Here is a 20,214-nt window from a genome sequence, read left to right as displayed (position 1 = left end):
CTAAAACTAAGACGAAAAATGTTCGTCGACTACCTTTTTTCACTGACGAAAACTAAATCATGGGAACTAAATGAAAACTAAGCTATGATGACTAAAACTAAATATACTGACAATTTCTTGACTAAATCAACTGTAGATTTAGTCGACTAAAATCTCATGATATTTAGTCGACTAAAACTAGACTAACGCTAAAACATTCCGGGTGACTAAAATGTGACTAAAACTAAAATAAAAATGTGCTGCCAAAAACAACACTGCTGCATTGTCTGAAGGAAACTGAACAAAAATATGTTTTACTCTCTAACAATAAAGCACAACCTTGAACCCATACCATACACAGCATACTGTAACTAATGTCTAGCTTAAGATAAGAACTAACTCTCATCTAAATAACATACCGGTAACTAGAATCCTACTGTACTGAACTCAGGCCAATCAGGAAAGTATGCGCGTGCGTGCGTGTGCATGCACGCACGCGTGCGTGCGTGTGCATGCGTGCATGTGTGCGTGTGTGTGGACTCTATGGAGGCTCCGCGTAGGCCTGTCACAATTATTACATAATCGCCTAATCGCAATTATTTGAGATAATCACAATTATCTTTGCATAATCGTCAATGGTTTCCGTGTTGAAAAATGTCCATACATGTTTAAAAAAGAGCAGAAATAGCAGATCTACAAGCTTTTTTCCGCTAAGCTTTATTTCCGCTATTTTTCCGCTATTTTGATAACATTTTGGAAAGAAAAAAATATTAAACATTTAATGTGTCAGTGATTTCTTTGTATATTTCAGTTATTTGTCATATCTATTCTGCCCTGTGCAATTTGTGAATACGAAGCCTAAAAGGCAAACAGAAATATCAGTTGTAACGTTCCAATGTTCAATGCAAAAAACACTATTCAATCTTTAATTGCAATTATGTGTGTGACAATTAATCGGCAACTACATTTTGTAATCGTGACAGCCCTATGTGTGTGGGTGTGTGTGTGTGTGTGTGTGTGTGCGTGCATGCGTGCGTGCGTGCATGTGTGCAGACATCGCACCACGTGCTGTTCCCACTCACCTTTGGTGACCACCAGGTTGGGGTTGAGGGCTCTGAGCTGGCTGAGTGGAATCAGCTGGACCAGTCTGCCGTCGGGCTTCTGGCACAGCAGCGTTCCCTGGCTCGCCGCTCCTCCGCTCACCTTGTGCACCACCAGCTTCTGGCTGGGCGGCGGCATGGGCACCGTCATGGTGGTCCTGCCGCTCTGGTTCTGCAGGACGCACGCCCCCGCCGACGGCGAGGGAATCAGCAACACCTGGCCCACCGGGTTGTTGGTGGCGGCGTTTACTGCCGCCGCCGCGGCGCTGAAGGTGGCCGCCAGGGAGGACTGTTGGAGCCGGGGCTCTACTGCAGAAAGACACGGGGACGGTGAATTTGTCAGAACTTTTAAGAAGCAGTGTTTTGGCAACGGAGCCAGGGCTGAGTCGTGCCATTTGAAGCCCAGCATTTGTATTCTGGCCTGGGGAAAACCCTTTTGCTGAAAAGAGAAGGTCGACAAGCTCACAGTCACAACGCGCCGCAGCGAGCTCGTCGATTAGCCACGATATTGAATGTAGAGCAAAAACAGCAAATACACTAGTATAGGAGCCCTGAGGTACTCCGGGCAACCATTGGTTAGCCTAGGGACGAGTAAAGCTGAATTTATATTCGTTGTTGCTGTCGGGCAAAAAAACTCATAAGCGTCACACAGAAGCATTAAAAGTAGCAGATCTGCAAGCTCGAAACATTTGAGCTGCTACCTTTGAATTTGAATTCTGAGATTTTACCATTTTGTTTCCACCCGACAGAGACGATATCTTAAGCTTAACATGTGGAATTATCAAATATGATGTACTGTATGATTGAAATATTGAGACATATTACTTGAAAGAGCTAGAGCTACATAACTTCAAATGTCAGTAAGATGAAAAACCTCAAACTTGACAATATGGAAAGATATTGAATACAAAATATCATTACGACTCATACTGTATAAGTCATATTAGCCAGCTCTATTAATATCAGTCTTTCGATCAGATTGATCAGTGTAACTAACCACTGAAAACCACAATGAAAACAATAGGGACATCTAGTGGATGTAAATATCACACAAGGCACCAGTTACAACAGACAGACAGACAGACACCCCCGTTACTGAACCAACATACAGCAACAATAACATCGGAAGATACAAAAGGTACAATAAAATGATTCCCCCAGGCACAATAATCACCACACAATCACAACACAGACAGACACAAACACCAGTCCAACACCACGAAATGAACCCAACAACACAGCATAAAACACAACAGTGTGACGTTGCAGGCCAGTGTTGGGTGACAGCACACAGATATTACAAAGGAAAGGGTTTGGAGATAAGATGAAGTCGTACATACAGTTGGGTGCCACCGATATTGTCCCTTATCATTTGACCCATTTAGGCCTGACCTCAAAATTTTAAAAAATCCTTCTAAATCCTCCAGTTTTCTGAAATAAATATTTTCACGATTTTTCAAAAATAGCAGACCTACAAGCTCGTAGCGCGCCACTCGGTGGCGCGCTATGAGCTTGTAGATCTGCTATTTTTCAATAGCTAAATTATAACATAATGTTTAAAACACCAAAAGGGGTTCCCGCCCAAAATGGGTTAACTGTCCTTTTGCGCAGATCACGCAAACCTCAGCAAAAAGAAAAGGACAATATCGGTGGCACCCAACTGTATAGATGTGATATGATTGGAGAGTTGGACACAGGCTGAATTGTTGTATAATAATCATGCATCACAATTTCAGTTGAAGCAGTTAATAGATTTGGCTTTCTGACAATAGATTAAAAGGGGCTTTAAGTGATATATTGTTGTTAAAGTAAGCATCAAATACCCCTATATTCTGATAGTAATCATTGCTATAGTGTGTTTGGTCAGTAACGGCTCTTTAGTAAACAGAAAATGCATTTTCAGTTAGGAATACCAATTTTATCCAGACAAAATTGGAACTGGAACATGGCAAAGTTGAATCTGATAAGTGATCCTCTGCCTCCAGACTGGATAATATCGATATACCAACCTAAACATTAACGTTCTGTTTAGTAAAGAACTTGAGGCGGGGAGACCCCCGTTACTGAACCAACACTCCGAGTCCACAGCAACAATAACATCGGAAGATACAAAAAGTACAATAAAATGATTTCCCCAAAAATCATTGTGCTGTAGCAACTGTGATAAATGACCTTGATACAACCAAGTATCAAGTGAAGCTCTAAATGATCATCCAAGTCAAGAGAAAATCACACTGGCCAAATGAAATCCAAGCCGTCCAGTTGCAGTGCAGCATCACCAGGCAGCAGGCACAGGTCTGTTCATGCTTCGTTTAATCGTTTGGTTCAACGTAGTGAACGTACACATGGTCTGGGGTATGGGAACCGGGAAAGCATCCGTGTCATTTTAGATTTTTGTGTTGGCTATTCAAAATGCACAAAAATTGCTATTTTGCCTCATGCCTATTTGACACCGAGACAGTCCTAAGCTCTTGCAGATGTCGATGCGCTAACTTGCAGATGTTTCACGCCAAATTCAAGAGTATGGAAATTGGGATTGGGCCACGCAGTCATTTCAGTCATGATGTACGCTCCAGTGTCTTAGTAAAAACGAAGCATGAACCATGAATCTTGTGCGCCTGCTCGACGTGAACTACCGGCATGAACGACACTCCTGAACCATGACGGATGCACACGCCACGCCAAATTCAGTGTGTGGTATCTATGCTGCTTCCATGTTCTGAGAAAAGCAGACAAGCTCAATGCCATTGCCTAATGTCTACGGAGAGGAGGGGCCCCCCAACTGCAGCAGGGGGACAAAGCCAGCAAGAGGGGGCACAGCAAAGATGCACAGGGCGTGGACTAGGAGGCGAACGACCAACGGAAGTCTGTGTCAGCTATATGGGGGTGTTTCAGATGCTTTGCACATGCCCATTTAGCGGAACAACACAAGCGATAGAAATCAGTTTGAATGCTGGCGTGAATTTGCTGCCAATTTTTGTTGTGAGACTCACTTATTAATTATACACTCATACATTTAACTGTTGATACTTTACATATTGTACCAAAATGGAGACTCCCAGGTTGAAAGTGGTTGTCTGTGAGTTTTAACAATAACAATATTGGATCCATTGGTTTCCGCCCAACAATTACAATACAGTCCTTATGCCCTTACTTGAGAATTTTCGATTATAACATTGCCCAAAATAGGGACACCAGGGTTAATGTGGGATAAACAATAGCTCAGATAGACCCACGTGAAAAAAAATACATGTTTGTCTAATTGTACCATATCTTATGTAAGCTTATCTTAACCACTTATACCCAATATGGCTGATCAGAGTCCATCAGGGCTCTATACTAGAGTTCCGTGTTCTGATATTGTGGGGGAAAGCTTTCGCTGAGAATAGCAGATCGACGAGCTCACAAGTCACAACTTTGTTGCATTGTGAGCTTGTCGATCAGGTACTTTCCTGCGAAAGCTTTCCCCCCAAAATAAAACGTATGCCAAGGGTTTACGTGGTTAAAGAATATACCTGAGACAGAGCCGCCGGCTGGGTTTGCCTTGCGACCGTATGAGTGATGAAGTATAGTCCTATCCGTCGGCATTTCAGGCTCCTCTGGCTGGCTGAGCCGCACAACCTTTACCCTCGGTGGAGGCAGGGGCGGTGGTGGAGCAGTAGGACCGAGGACGGAGGTCGTTGGACCTGATTGGCTGATCTGCACAGGGGTGGTGTTGGGGCCTGCTGAAGGCAGAGGGACATCGACACAACGGACATCGACACAACGTTTCAGTCCCAAACGTTGTTTTGTGATATAGAGCAGCAGTGTTGTTAACCCGTTAAAACCGGGAAAGCATGTGTCGTTGATTTTAGCGTTGGCTATTCAAAAGTGCCAGATATATAAGCTCACAGCGCGTCACTTTGTGACACGGCACGGCCTTGTACATCTGCTATTTCTTTTAAATGTTTTTGAAAAATCTCGAAAGTATTTGAAAAATGTTGAAGACATTTAAGATTTGTTTTTTCCCTGGCAAAAACATTTTCAAATGAGGGTCCAGTACGGCCCACAATATCAATTTGCGGGTCCTTGGGCACAAAAGAGTTTGAGAAGTACTGATTTCAGATTTACACTCAAAATTCCAGAATCACACAATGCTTTGAATACCCAAAACACCCAACAATCCTCACCTGTGGTGGCCTCTGTCATTTTGAGAGTGATGGTGGTGGTGGAGGGGGTGGCGGTAATGGGAGGAGCCTGGCTAGTGTAGGTGGTGTAGGTGGTGTAGGTGGCTGCAGGCTCCGGCGGTTTTCCCACCGAACCGCAGGGGGCCGGCGGCGCAGGCTGCTGCTGGGGGGGTTTGGAGCTCTTGCCGGTCCCCACCCTGCCCGTCAGGTAGGCCGCCAGACGGTTGGCCGGGTGGAGCGCACCCATACCTCCTAGCTGGACCTTCGCCAGCGGGTACGCCTTGCCGTTCACCTGGACACACACACACACACACACACACACACACACAGTGACGTGATGTTTACATGTTACAAGAAAATAGTTTGTTTGAAGCTGCAACCCAGAACTTAATTAACCCATTAAGACCTCGAGGCCCATTCTAAACATGGCTTCTAAATCAGTGGTACTTTTTTTGAGTGCCAAGGAAGGACCCCAACAAACAGGCATCCATGCAATACTCAATTTGATGGAAATAAAGTTTTATGTTATTAAACAGATACACCACAATTAAGGTTTTACCTTTGACTTGCATTCTAGATATGTGTATAAAAATGCTTATCGTCCGTCAGGTGGAAACCTCATAACCACCAAAACTTGTACTTTTTTCAGGATTAAAAAGGACAAAAAATAAGGCATGGCTTCACGCCACATTTCGAGCTTGCAGATCTGCTACCTTTGATGCTTTTGATCAAGTAAGGCGTTAATTTGACGAAAGAAGAAAAAAAAGAAGACAATATGGAGATAAGAGGTTTTCTGCCCGACAGCAACATTATGCTTCCAACTTTAGTGCTTACCTGGACCAATCGGTCTGTGCCACCTGGCAGTCTCTTATTGGCTGAGAGGATTCCAGCAGCACTGACTCCAGTGATGAAGGGCAGACCCATCTTCATCAGCCTCCTCCGCTCCACAGAGCTGTCACCATCAGCACAGTTTAGTTCACCATTCATTATTGTACAATGAATATAATAATAATAATAATAATAATAATAATAATAATAATAATAATTCATTTTTTTCTTTTGTTTGCCTTTTTAGGCTTCGTAAACAAAAATCGCAGAGGGCCAGATATGATGAATAAGTTAACTTATGAGACTATTACTGAAATATACAAAGAAATTCTCAAATTTACCATGGCCAAAAACTCGTCAATAAATTCATACTTTGAATGTATTAAAAGAAAATCAGCAATCAACCTCTCTCGAACTATATGACCGGTAGCCTATTCTGTTTTTGTATTCTGCGTAATAAGAGGTGTTGTGTAAATGTGTAGCACTGCCAATGTATTGTGTGATCCGTCTATGTGTTGTGCATTGTTTATGTATTGTGATTTATGTGTGCCGAAAACGGCTGGAAACGAATTTCCGGAAGGACAAACAAAGGATCTATCAACATAAAAACCAACGTATGAATTTGTGACAGTATGTACCTGTCCTCTGGGCGTTCCTCCTTCTCTCCACCCGCCTGCTCCTCTGACTGAATTGACTCCATTGACTCCTCTGCGCTGACCGTCCCAGAATCCTCGTCTTCCACCTCCCTCTGCCAATCCTCCACCCTCCCCTCCGCCTCTCTTGTCTCCTTCTCCACATCCTTGCTTCGTGTGTCCTTGGCTCCTTCAGCCTTGCGCCGCAAGGCCTTGCATGGATTAAAGCAAAATAAAACAAATAAATTAAAGAATGAATAGTTTATTTCGGTCCTTTAACTGCAGAACATGAATAGATGTACTACAGCTTAGTTTACAAATACACAAATGGCAGCGGAAAGTTGTAGGCTGAAGCCGAGGCTTATTATGTCTACCTAATTTGAAGAGTAACTTTGCAACAAAACAAACCAGTTTCAGAACTTAGTTCGACAAAACTTGAAAACAACAGTTATGTCAACAATGTTTGTATGACTAATGACTAGGACTATGATTATGATTATGATGAATGATTATGACTAAGTCATAATGTGTGATTTGTGAAACAGTATGAAAGGTAGCAGTGGCAGCGCTATTTCCTAAATTCTGTTAACATTATGAATGATGTTTGAGTAAGTCTTCCTGCTGCTCTACATACTGCCAACCAGGCGAAGAAGTCACAGCCTCGGTCTGTGACTGTATGCAACCACTGTATGAAATATCCGAGACGATTGAGATTTTATGGAAAAATGTTTCTGAACAACATAATTTGTTAGTTTGACCACTACAAATAATAATAACAAAAAAACTGCCAATTGTAGATAGGCCGTTTTCACTAAGCAACATGCTTCGACCATAGAAGACATGGCTTCTATGGAATCCAAATGACTGAATTCAGAATTCAGAATTTAGTACCTTCTTGGTCACTGGCTGCGGTGTGTTGGTGACCGGAGGTGGGTCTGTGTTGGTGTCCGGGGGTGTGTCTGTGTCGGCGTCCGGGGGAGGAGCTGTGTTGGTGGCCGCGGGCGGAGCCAAGAAAGGGAACGGGAGCGGTTCTGCGACTGTGGCCGCCGCGTTCCGGGGCTTGGCGCGGGTCAGAATGGGTTCCGAGATGTTGACCTTGAAGTGGAGGCAGGTGTCCGGGGCCTTGCCCTTGAGGACCTTACAGATGGGTGTGATGAGGTGCGAGCCTATCCAGAAGGCCTGGTCGAGGCGGTCCTGACACATGGCCTGCACCACCTTCATCAGGACGTGGTTACGGAGGGCGGTGCTCTCCCAGCGGCAGTCTGTCACCACCTCCAGCCGTTTGGACGCGGGGAGAACTGGAGTTGGAGGAGGTGTGGGAGGTGGTGGAGGAGCAGCAGCAGGCGGGGGTGCTTGTTCTGTTTTTTTAACTAAGCAAGACATAACGGTGTCTGTTAAATTCCGAAACTGTTGTAAAGATGTGGTAAGAGAGTCAATAGGGTCAACATTACACTTACCTTGTCGTAAGCTTTTCCTCTTAGCGATGCTCTTGTCTGCCGATCCTTCTTTAGTCTTCACTGCCGATCCTTTGCCTTCTTTAATCTTCACTGCTGGTGCTTTGGCTTCTTTACTCTTCACTACCGGTGCTTTGTCCCGTTTACTTTTCACGGCTGATGCCTTCACTTCTCTACTCTTCACGGCCGATGATCCTTCGTTTTTAGTCTTCACCGGTGAGCCTTCATCTTTTTTAGTCTTCACCGGTGAGCCTTCATCTTTTTTAGTCTTCACCGGTGAGCCTTCATCTTTTTTAGTCTTCACCGGTGACCCCGTGTCTCCTTTACTCTTCTTTACACCAGCCTTCTGGACACACACACACACACACACACACACACACACACACACACACACACACACACACACACACACACACACACACACACACACACACACACACACACACACACACACACACACACACACACACACACACACACACACACACACACACACACACACACACACACACACACACACACACACAGATCATAGTCTAGGGTTAGAGTTTCGAGGAGATCTGACATTTTCTGCAAAAGCTTGCCTCAGAAATGGGACGCTGGCGTTATATGTAGATCAGATAACCCAGAACAACAGCCAATGGGGACGCTTACCTTGCCTGCAGGGGTGGGGGTGGGGCTGTGATGTTGAGTTTTCCTGCCGCTGAACGCTCTGACTCTGGCACATGTCATGGTAAATGGTGTCATCCCATCTGGACCGTCCTGCAACGGAAACCAAACATGATTCTCTGGGATTCCGTTACATCCATATGTGAATTTGCGAATTTGCCCACCGGGTGAGACTAAATATCAGAAAACGTATTGGTTCCTTAAAACCTTAATTTAACCGGGAAGTCACATTTCGGTTGAACACACATTACCCCCAGCAAATCCAACCCTGCCTAGCAACCAATAGGGGTCAGCGGTGAGGCATTCTTAGCACTACCAACATTGTTCTTGTGGAGCACTCTCATTATAGTCTACTTGCCAAAACTACTTGCTAAAAACAAATTTAGCCCAAGGAGTGTTTTTCATGCAAAACTAATGCTTGCAATGGATTCAGAATAATGAAAAATTAGACTTGATGTCTTAGTTTTAGCTTGTTGGACAGGACAGTGAAGAGAAAAAACAACTGTCTAATATTGGACATGCACGGTTTCTGCCCAACACCCGACTATAACGAATGATATAATAAAATAATACCGGTACCTAGAATTTATAAGGCGCTGTTTCTTTTCTACTCAAAGTTGCTTTACATGTGTGTGGAGGCCAGAAGGAGAGGGCGAAAGAACAACAACTTTATTAGGAAAAATAAACTAAGATAAACAAGTAAGATACAAATTAAAAATCACACCCGTGTGAACTGAGTGGTGTAAGGTCTTATATAGACTGATCAGCTGTGGTCTGACGTAATGTCTGACGTAATGAAATCACACCCGGATGAACTGGGTGACCGTAGCAACCATGCTCATTTTTTCTGCACAGACATACAGACAGACAGACAGACTAACAAAGCCAGTTGTAGGAGTGGTTTACACCACTCAAAAAGAGTTGAAACAAAGTCAACTCGAAAAGGCAATTCAGGGGGATTTTGAAGGTAGGGAAGGATATGTTTGGGGAGTGCATTCGAGAGGGACAGGGCAGCCAAAGAAAAGGCTCTGTCGCCCCAGGTTCAGAGCCTGGTCTTGGGGAGCTCCAGGAGGCCGCCATCACTGGACCTGAGGGAATGGGACAGGACATGTGGCTTGAGGAGGTCAGAGAGGGAGGGGGGAGCCAGGTTGTGGAGTGCCGTATGGGTGGTGAGGAGAATTTTGTGGATTCTTTGTTTGACAGGCAGCCAGTGGAGGTCGTGGAGGACTAGCGTGATATGGTCTCTGGAGCGGGTACTGGAGAGCAGGCGGGCAGCTGAGTTGTCATATTGGAGCTCATTGAGGGCTTTGGAGGTGATGCCATGGAGGGGTGGACAGGCATATTACCAGGGGTGCACATTATTATTTTGAGTAGCACCTGGAGATTTCGCTTGGTGCGCACAGCGCGGGGGGGAGGGGGGTCCTACGGACACATAATGGTAGCTTGTTTACAACTGAAACAGACTTCCTGTGCTCTGACTTCCTCTTCAAAATAAGAGCCACTTGTAATGATTAGTCAACACTCTACTTACAGGACGTTAACATCTCTTTTGAGTGCCTGGCTGTACACACCAGAATGGATTCTCTGAATTCCTGTGAGCTGTTGGTGCGCAAACGCGTCTCGCATGCCCTTGATCTACCGCGCAGCAAACGTTTTGACGACGCATGTGCACTGGCGCACCAGTAATGTGCACCGCTGCATATTACCCATATGTTATGTGAACCCATAAACAAGTGAGTGAGAAAGTGGGGGTTCTTACTGAGGCAGGCAGGAAGACCATGTCCGGGGTGGAGAGTGGCTCTGGGTCCATCTCTCCGTGCTCCTGCTTCCACAGAGTTCTGATGCGCTGGGCCGGCTCAGAAACGCTCTCCTTCAGAACTACAGGGGAACAGAGGGGGAACCCAGTTAAACCGTGCGAATGTGGAAATTGATCTATTAACCAACTTGAACCCTAGTGTCCCTATTCTGGGAGGGCAAACAGTAGTAAACCAGACACCATCCATCCAGCCATTCTATATATATATATATTGATAAAACTAAGTGCGTTCAGATCCTGTATTGCTCAGTATTTAGTCTGTCGGGAAACCTCATATGTCCAAAACTTCTACTGCTCAGGATTCAAATTCAAAAGCTTTATTGCCGTTATCAGATGAGTGAGAACTACTGATTTAGAAGGCATTTGTAGAATCAGCCCCTGGTCTTGATGTGTTAAAGGTTTCATGACATTTATTTATTTTTCGTTTTTCTTTTAGGTTTTATGAGTTTTCTCTGGGGTTTGGAAGCCTTTTGAGCTGCAATGAAAACAGGCAAAACAGTGAAAACAGTGACATCTGCTGGCAAATCCCATTGACATATATGGGATTTGCAGGCTGTGACATCACAAACTGAAAATCAGAGCACTCGTTTGAGCCAGAAAACCCCCAGACCACAGAAAATCTACTGAATATTAAAAGTTCAGTTTTTTTCGGGTGCAATTGAGCTCAGAAAAATGACAAAAAGCAGCACAACCCACCATATGCCATCTTCAAACAGGAGCACAACCCACCATATGCCATCTTCATCCTCCTCTTCTTCTTCCTCTTGCGCGTGGAGTCGGGGGTGTCGGTGTGGCTGGAGTCGGAGCCGTCCAGGTGCTTCAGCAGCACCACCTTCTTCAGGGGGCAGGTGCAGCCCAGCATGCAGTCCATGCGGCCGCAGTGGCTCAGCCTGGGGGCAGCCACAGTTAATACAACTTAAATACATACATCAATTTAAATCCATATCAAATACATGATTGACTTTGGGGGAGCTACACGTGCACAGCATATTTGCTTTGTACCCACTTACTCAGACTAGATAGATCTAGTATATATATATATTTTTTTTTTTGTCTTTTTTAATTGCTTTGATGAATCAAAGAAATAATCAGTAGAACCAAGGGGAAAACCCCCTTTGCTGGAATTGAAGCTCACTTCCGGGTTCACGTTCCGCCTGCTGTTCCTATGGATGGCCCAGCAGATGTCGCTATTTCACCTTCTACCGCGAGACATTATAATCTCAATATAAATTATATATTAATATTATATTAATAAATATTATATTATTTCATAACACTATGTTTTCAATCGCTAGTTTAAAGTCTTTATTAAATCATCATGATAATGTGTTTAGTAAATTTTGTTCCCATTCATTTTCAAATTATTGATAAAGTAGGTTATGTTTCTAGGGTTTCTACTGGTTCTACCGAGTGAAGACCCAACCCTCGCTGCGGTTGCATTCATTTCCGTTTGCATTTCGGACTGGATATAGAAAGATGGTGGATTTGAAATAGCTGCAAAATGGGCTTAATTTACTGTCCGTAGAAACCAATGGCGTCAATTAGTCCATATTTTTGAACGGTCCATGGGTAGAACACATCATGAATAGAGGCAGTCCTACCTGTGGGTGTAGTTGAGGCTGGTACAGATGCAGCCCAGACGGCAGTAGGAGTTGAGGCAGGGTGGAGCTCTGCGTTTAATCACCTGGATGGGAGCTGTGGGGTTTTCACTCACAAAGCCCTACAGAGAGACGGAGACATTCAGGTTGTTTATCCTCTATCGCAGTGGTTCCCAACCTTTTCAGGCCGTAAGTCGTGAGTCGTGACCCCCCAAAATAATCACATTTGAACTGGGGACCACCCACCCTGACTTGGATAGGAGTTGAGGCATTACATTTAGTTTGTCTCGATAAATATTGAGACGTTGAGAGCTTATAGATCGGCCATTCAAAAAACAAGAATTGTTGACATCAATTAATTACCAGCTGCTGCCTTATATCCCATGGCTGAGAGGTCGGCTAGAGGCAAAAAGTGTGTGGTTGCCAATCAGGACGATAGGTTGTCAGTACAGCCAATGAGAAACATAGGTCTCAACTACAGAAAGTGGGCGTGAAAGCACCACAGAGAGAACATTGACCAGCTGTGCTTACACAGCAGCTGGTAAAAATCCCTCTTTCTTACCGGTATATTATTTGACAATTTGGCAATTTGGTGACCAGTGGTGGAAAAAGTACTCAAATATTTTACTTAAGTATAAATATAAATACTGCAATATATAAATACTCAAAAGTACAAAAGTATCGGCATCAAAATGTACTTCAAGTACCAAAAGTAAAAGTACTCATTGTGCAGAATGTCCCATTTCAAAATTTCAAATGTACTAAAATCTTTTGAAAATAGCAGATCAACGCATTGTGAGCTTGTAGGTCGGCTAGTTTCAAATGGTCGAAATGTATATAGGGCTAAAGTGGTTAATGTATGTTTTGTAATAATAATCAAAATCTACAAACTAAAGTTTTCAAATAATTGTAGTGGAGTAAAAGTTGCCTCTGAAATGTAGTGGAGTATGAGAAAAAGTAATAAAAATGTGAAATACTCCGTTACAGTAAAAGTACCCCAAAATCCCCCTTAAGTATAGCACTTAACACTCAGACTATTAATGCCACCTAGTGTTCATTCAATGCATTTAGTTGGGCTAAAAACGGACATAGCCACTTTTGCTGACATCATCACAATAGTGATGGCGACAATGGCCGTTTTTAGCCGAATGAGTGTTTTTTTTTGCAAAACTAATGCTTGGAATGGATTCAGCATCATAAAAAACCCTAGTTTGACACGTCACATGCTACATAAAGCATTATGAAATTTTTAATAGTTTACCTTCTATAGGTTGTTAATGGTATGGTCACATATTGCTCAACATATGCAAGTTAGCATCCGGCAGTTTCTACATGCTGGGGACCCATACTCAACATTTCTAACATAAAACCTTGGTGTACTCAACATGTCCGGGTTCACAATGGGGCTCTATGGGCTGGCAAATAGACTATATGGCTTAGCTTTTGCCAGAAACAGAAACAGTAATATGTCGGGCGCGATGCAATCAAAAACCACTATTTACATCTGAACGTCGGACGGATTGGACAAAAACAACAACTTGAGTCTTTTTTCTGAGAAAACAAGCAGCAAAGAAACTACAATGAGTGGATTCCAATGGAGTGCGCACGCATCCATCCCCAAGTTGGGAAGGACGCAAGCGTTGCCTAGCAACCTGGAGCAGACTTTTCAGCATTGGCCGATTGGTTTTGATATAAAGCACTGATGGCACCAAGCGTGTTAAGTACCCTATTTGTCTGAATATAAGACTACGTACGTTTTTTCCAATGGAAACATCCTAAAAAACGGGGTCGTATTATAATCGGGGACTAGACAATTTCACATTCAATGTTCTTTTTCCACAAATTAGTCTTGAAAAATGGGGGTTGTCTTATAATCATAATCATCTAATATTCAGTACAATACAGTAAATGCACTACTTTCCACCACTGTGATTGACCAGCTTTAGTTTGTTTATTACTTTTGATGTCGTAATGGTCTCTTTTAATTTCTTTCTTTATGTATTAAAGAGGTCTTAAAATAACCGAAAATAGCCGATCTACAGGCTCTCTAACGCATTGAGAGCTTGTAGATGCCATTTTCGCTGAGCAAACATGCTTCCAAAGAAGACATGCTGGCTTTTATCGAGACCAAATGACTGAAATAAGTCGTGGTTACTGAGAACTTTCATCCACGAGGTTCCTCAGATATCTGCCTTTCGACGCTTTCGTACACGTGTAAACGTTCACACTCCTAGTGACAACTGACAACCACCACAAGTATGGAAAAATCCATGTACATTCTTCTGAATCTTCTTGAGACAGAAACACAGTTGACCTACCACTAATGTGAAGAGTGACGTCAGCGAGATGGCTGCTCTCTCGGTCGTGACACACGTCTTGGGTTGTCCCTCCCAGACGACCCCGTCTTCCAGATCCTTCTGTTTCAGCAGGGCTTTGGTTACCAGGGGCGTCTCCTCATCGTTTCGGTCCGGTTTTTGCTTAGCAGAAACGGAATCCGGCTCAGAGTCCGAGTCCAGAGGTGCCATGTCCTCAGAAACCCCCACTGGGCCCTGGAGTTGGGGCAATGATTTGGGTCTTAGTCTATAAGGATCGAAATAGAAGGGGTCCGACTCCAGAGGCGCCATTTCTTCAGAAACCTTTGCAATTTGATCCTGGATTTTGGACAACTTCTTTTTTAGTTTCTTTTTTCTTTTGAGTTTCTTTTCTCTTTTTGAGAAGGTGTCCCACTCCAGAGGGGCCAGTTCATCAGAAAACTCCATAGGATCCTGGATGTTGGACGATGACTTTAGTTTCGGTTCGTTTTCTAAGGTGGGGTCCCACTCCAGAGGCGCCATTTCATCAGAAACCCCCATTAGATTCTCGATTTTGGACATTGACTTGTTTTTTAGTTTCTTTATCTTTTCAAAGATGGGGTCCCGTGGTAAGTGGGTTATGGGTGTCGTATTATTGAATTGGAATGGATCTTTTGATGGTCTGGGGGGCTTTACGTGAGACAAGTTCTTGGACTTGAAGTCCTTTTTCTTTAGACTAAGAACATTATCCCCTTCCTTGGGTACACTGCTGGATACTGTGTAGTTGTACAGCGATGCGATTCCCTGCATCTTATTGTTACTGATGAAAGACACAGGTTTGGTGACATCTGGAGTAGGTGCCGACACACCAGTTCCTATACTTCCCGTTTTGGGTAGCTTCTGATTAGAACCTAGAGCTTTATTCTGCCTCGTCTGCCATTTCAACTTCTTTTTGGGCCCCGTCATGGGGGGCAGCCTGGGTCTCTTTGACGGCGGGACAAAATCAGAGATGAGGGCGGAGGTGGGAGGCCGTTTCTTGAGGACGCTGTCCAGCGTGCGGACATAGCTGCTGCTCTTGGCGGGAAGCTCGTACGTCACAGGCTCTGGCGCGGTGGCCTGGGAGAAACTGGAGGCTCGCTCGTCGATCAGTTTGGCCTCGTTCTCCAGGTACTCGTCCAGCATGTCACTGCAGAACGCTGCAAGGTTCTTACTGGGAACATCGGAGGCAGGAGGTAGTGGAGGAGACGCTGAAGAACACATAAAGCAGTTATGTTGTTAGCTTTTCAACATAGTGAGTCCATCGGGGCCCACAGGCGGCCATTTGATTGAGATTTGATTGATGTAATTTATTTTAAATTGGGGTTATATGGTTATAATCATGGTTATAATCATGGAACAAATCCTAATCTGTGATTTGTGAAACAGCGTGAAAGGAGTACCCCACTGCTTTGTTTCCTAAACAATTATCACAAATAAAATTCCGGTATTATCGTTCTAAACCTACGTTCTTGCTGTTCTACATACAGGATACAGCCAACCAGTTGAAGAAATTGCAGATCAAGGCCTTAACCTCTGGCTTCATGAAATATCCGAGACCATTAGGGTTCTATGGTAGAGGCTTCTGAACATGTATTCTATTGCTAGTGTGAGATCTTCAAACACGCTTTAATCTAAAAATAACGAATAACCGATTTACAAATAGCCAATCTAAAAGATTGCCAAAATAGCGCTGCGACGTGTTGTGAGCTTGTACACAGGCTATTTTCGGTGTGTGGCATGCTTCCATAGAAGACATGGTGGCTTTTATGGTATCCAAATGACTAAAATCAGTCAGTTATTTCTGACTTAGTAAATGACACCCCAACAAATTAATAAAAAAGCTTTTTATTACAGTTGAGTATTGTTAACAATATATTCCTGATGATTATTACAGTTTTCCATCAATATATTTTCTATTCATCAAAACATATGTACCATAAAATTCAATCAATGTCGCTTTTTGGATTCTGCTCTTATGTTGAAGTTTTCCAAAAGCTTACTCTCGCACTACTTGACAAATGTGTGGTGAAGTGTTACATGCATAGTTCACAGAACATTACTGATTGTTCAAAGTCTTTCTACTTGCTACTAGTTTAAATGGAAGGCAGCATAAAGGTTATTTTCAGGTGGCGAGCAATTGATGCACCGGGCAATTAATGTTCAATGAGAGAGGAGCAGGCAGGTAAATGGTACATTTTGCAATTATATAGCAGCTTAATTATCGCGAACTTTCTTCAATATGACGCACAGGGAAAGAGGGGTTGAATGATCTTAACTTGAAACAACATAGCATTATGAGGGTAAAAATAAGCTAGGTCTCCTGCACCTCCTGTATGCATCGATAGTGAGTTTACTGAGTTTACTCTGTCCATTGCGACTCGTACCTAACAATATCAATGATGAAGAGAGGTTATGCTTAATACAAATGACTCCACTGCGTGCAAATAGATACACGTATATGGAGCAAATATATGGTGGTTATAGGAATCCAATCTTTTTTTATTTAAATAGAAATTATTTATTTACTCTGATGATGTCATATTATAGAATTCTCCCTGGAAAGTGAAAACCAAACACAAACGGCCAAAAAGAAACAGGCTATGATAAAATTACCTTCAGGTACAGATGAAGGGGTTGGGATGGGAGAGGATTCTGAGGGAGGGAACTTCTCTCTCCAACCTTTTATCTGGGTGACGTCTGTTGCTTTCCCCGTTCTAGAGATGAAGGCAGCTGAAACGCCTGGTGGAAGTGGTGGAAAAAGTAAAACATTTTTCACTAGAAAAAGTATCAATATCACAATCTAGAATCTTCTTTTTTTATATAGAAGATCTACAAGTTCAGATACCACAATCTAGAATCTTCTTTTTTTATATAGAAGATCTACAAGCTCATAGCTGAGCTTGTAGATTGTCTATTTTCAAATAGCCAAAGTATATAAATGCTAAAGTGGTTAAAGCATGTTTTGTAATAATAATCGGAATCTACAACTAGCAACTAAGGTTTTCAAATAACTGTAGTGGAGTAAAAGTACAATATTTGCCTCTGAGATGTAGTGGAGTAGAAGTAAAAGTATTGAAAATTGGAAATACTCCAGTGAAGTAAATATTACCTCAGAATTGTACTAATACTTGGATCGAGGTATAGTTCTCTTTGTCAGCCAGCAAGTTTTAATAGCTACTATATTGTCTCTGTCGGGCAGAAACCTTGAACCTCCATCTTACACCCATAGTGACACGCCCAAAACAGGGGTGCCAGGTTTAAAGTGGTTAGTCATTTTATGTAGCGTTCATTTCAGTAGTGGTTTTTTTGGCGACAACTCTTGTAGCTCTGCATGCTGTCCATCAGCATGCTGTTGTTCATTACAGCATGTATCTGTACTGAAGGAACCAACGTCATTTAGATATCCTCTTCTAACAATCTGATCCGTAAATATGTACAGTAGCTACAGGACAATTACCTTGAGACAAGGGCAGTGTCTCAGTCAGCACTTCCAGGGGAGCTCCTGGTGGAGGAATCGGTAGACGCACTCCAAGCCATTGCAGGTCGATGGTCAGCATGGGATCCAGCAAGTTCAGCTTCAAGCCAACTTGTTTTTTCATGCATCACGAGCAAAGAAATTCCAGATTCAAGGTTAAATAATGTATTGTCTTTCTTGTGGTACAATGGGGCAGCTACTGTATATCAGATAAAAATCACACCCGTGTGAACTGAGTGGTGTAAGGTCTATAGACTGATCAGCTGTGGTCTGACGTAATGTCTGACGTAATGAAATCACACCCGTGTGAACTGGGTGACCATAGCAACCATGCTCATTTTTTGGTACGAACAGACAGACAGACAAACAGACAGACACGTAAACTAACAAAGCCAGTTGTAGGAGTGGTTTACACCACTCAAACACTATTGTAATTAAGTTCATATTAGATCTCTGACTCAATCTATAACATTATGGTGAGGTTTGGTGGTCGAATGGTCATGATTGGCAAACAATGATCCCGGATCAACTATGCACACCTCCGTGTAGGCCTTGTGTATAATGACAATGTTAAGTGCAGTACTATATGAGTGAACATGCAGGCTGCCCAATAACTGAAATATAATAACAATATTTTGAGACTTTTGTTTTGTGTTGCAAATGACAGCATACCTTCTTGTAACACAGGATGTATGACCTGTCTGTGTTTCATCAACTTCAGATCTCTGAACAAAAGCTGCTCCAAGACCGCTATTCTCTCCTCTAGGGTCTCTGGAGTTTCAACTGCGCAAAGCAGGTTCTTGAAATCAATTTCTGTCACAGAATAAACAATACTCCTAATAAACATTATTAATATTTCATTTTTGCCACACAACAATGTATGTAAACATATGGTTTTCAATCAATCAGAATGTAAACATTAGTATGTTGTTTACCATTCGTGGTGGCTTCAGGGGGTGCCTGAGGTTGAGGTTGATGAGGTGGTGCAGTTACCTCAGGGGACTCAGAGTCATCCCCAAGGTGAAGTTTAAGTGCTTCCTGAAATGTAATGCTTGTGTTTACTTCCAATGAACAAGTTGTGTTTAGACTGTGACAAATGTGATGAATTGATTGTTAGATAAAACAATCAAATCATAGACAACTTGATAATTTAATAAAGATGGAGTGCCCCCCCCCCCCCCCCCCCCAAAACCATGATCATCAGGTACTACGATTATACTAGGAATATTCTTTTCAAAAACGTGTACATTAAGTGTTAAACTGATGTTTTTTGTGGCCACGCCCACCAGTTAATTAAGTATACCTCGTCCACAGCTGTGTGTTGTATGATAATGGAGGAGGGGTTAGGGTTATGACACAAAGATGGTGTAATTTCGATTGGGCCTTTTGACTCAAAGGCTTTTAGCTTTCAGGAAGAAACCAAAAATACACAGGGAATACATATTTGAATATTCTAACCACAGCTGGGGGTCTATTATAGTAACTAGAACTTGACCGGCCTTCGGCCAGTCTCGCTCTAGCGCCATGCCACGCCATCCAGTTGGCCAGTTTCATACTGTACGGCACTGCACTGTACCGTAGTGTAGTGTACTGTACTTGACTGTACTGTACTGTACAGTACCATACTGTACTGTGCCATACTGTGCCGTACTGTACCATACTGTACTGTACCATAATGTACTGTACAGTACTGTACCATACTGCACCATACTGTATTGTAGCGTACTGTACCACACTGTACTGTACCATACTGTATTCTGCTGTACCGTACTGTATTCTGCTGTACTGTACTGTACTGTACCATACTGTACAGCACTGCACCATACTGTACTATACCGTACTGTGCCACACTGTACTGTACCATATTGTGGTATAAAGTACTGTATTGTACCATACTGTTAGTACGTCGGACAAATGCCTGTGTGTGTGTAGTGAAAAGGGGAGGGGTCGGTGAATGTGGAAAGTGTGCGCAATAACAGTATGGCACACAAAAGCAATATTTGTACAGTGAAGTAGGTGTTGTGCATGGAGCGATGTGTACAAATGGAGTGGTTTGGTAGGAGAAGGCGGACAAAGGCGAACGTATAAACGGGCGCACGCCTTTCAATTAGTGTGGCAAGATGAGAACTCCATAGACACATACAAAACAGAAAAAGTACAAAAATCA

At 43.0% G+C, this 20,214-nt stretch overlaps 1 protein-coding gene across 1 annotated transcript in view; it reads right to left on the bottom strand.

The window, feature by feature from the left end:
• The window catches only part of mgaa (MAX dimerization protein MGA a), a 43,884-nt gene that overhangs the window by 13,601 nt on the left and 10,069 nt on the right, over nt 1–20,214 (bottom strand). Inside the window, exons 4-19 of the mRNA XM_079529031.1 lie at nt 18,983–19,085; nt 18,720–18,860; nt 18,030–18,158; nt 17,186–17,311; nt 14,561–15,780; nt 12,246–12,364; nt 11,341–11,534; nt 10,588–10,706; nt 8,814–8,921; nt 8,163–8,505; nt 7,597–8,075; nt 6,712–6,917; nt 6,080–6,197; nt 5,240–5,537; nt 4,595–4,804; nt 1,062–1,388 (exon numbers count right to left, since the gene is read on the bottom strand). Coding sequence (XP_079385157.1) covers nt 1,062–1,388; nt 4,595–4,804; nt 5,240–5,537; nt 6,080–6,197; nt 6,712–6,917; nt 7,597–8,075; nt 8,163–8,505; nt 8,814–8,921; nt 10,588–10,706; nt 11,341–11,534; nt 12,246–12,364; nt 14,561–15,780; nt 17,186–17,311; nt 18,030–18,158; nt 18,720–18,860; nt 18,983–19,085 — 4,240 coding nt within the window. The remainder of the gene's footprint in view (nt 1–1,061; nt 1,389–4,594; nt 4,805–5,239; nt 5,538–6,079; nt 6,198–6,711; nt 6,918–7,596; nt 8,076–8,162; nt 8,506–8,813; nt 8,922–10,587; nt 10,707–11,340; nt 11,535–12,245; nt 12,365–14,560; nt 15,781–17,185; nt 17,312–18,029; nt 18,159–18,719; nt 18,861–18,982; nt 19,086–20,214) is intronic.

This window comes from Electrona antarctica, assembly GCF_951216825.1.
Source record: "Electrona antarctica genome assembly, chromosome: 18".
Classification (NCBI taxonomy): Eukaryota; Metazoa; Chordata; class Actinopteri; order Myctophiformes; family Myctophidae; genus Electrona; species Electrona antarctica.
The sequence above is the reverse complement of the archived record's forward strand: the minus strand, read 5'-3'. Positions and strand labels throughout refer to the sequence as shown.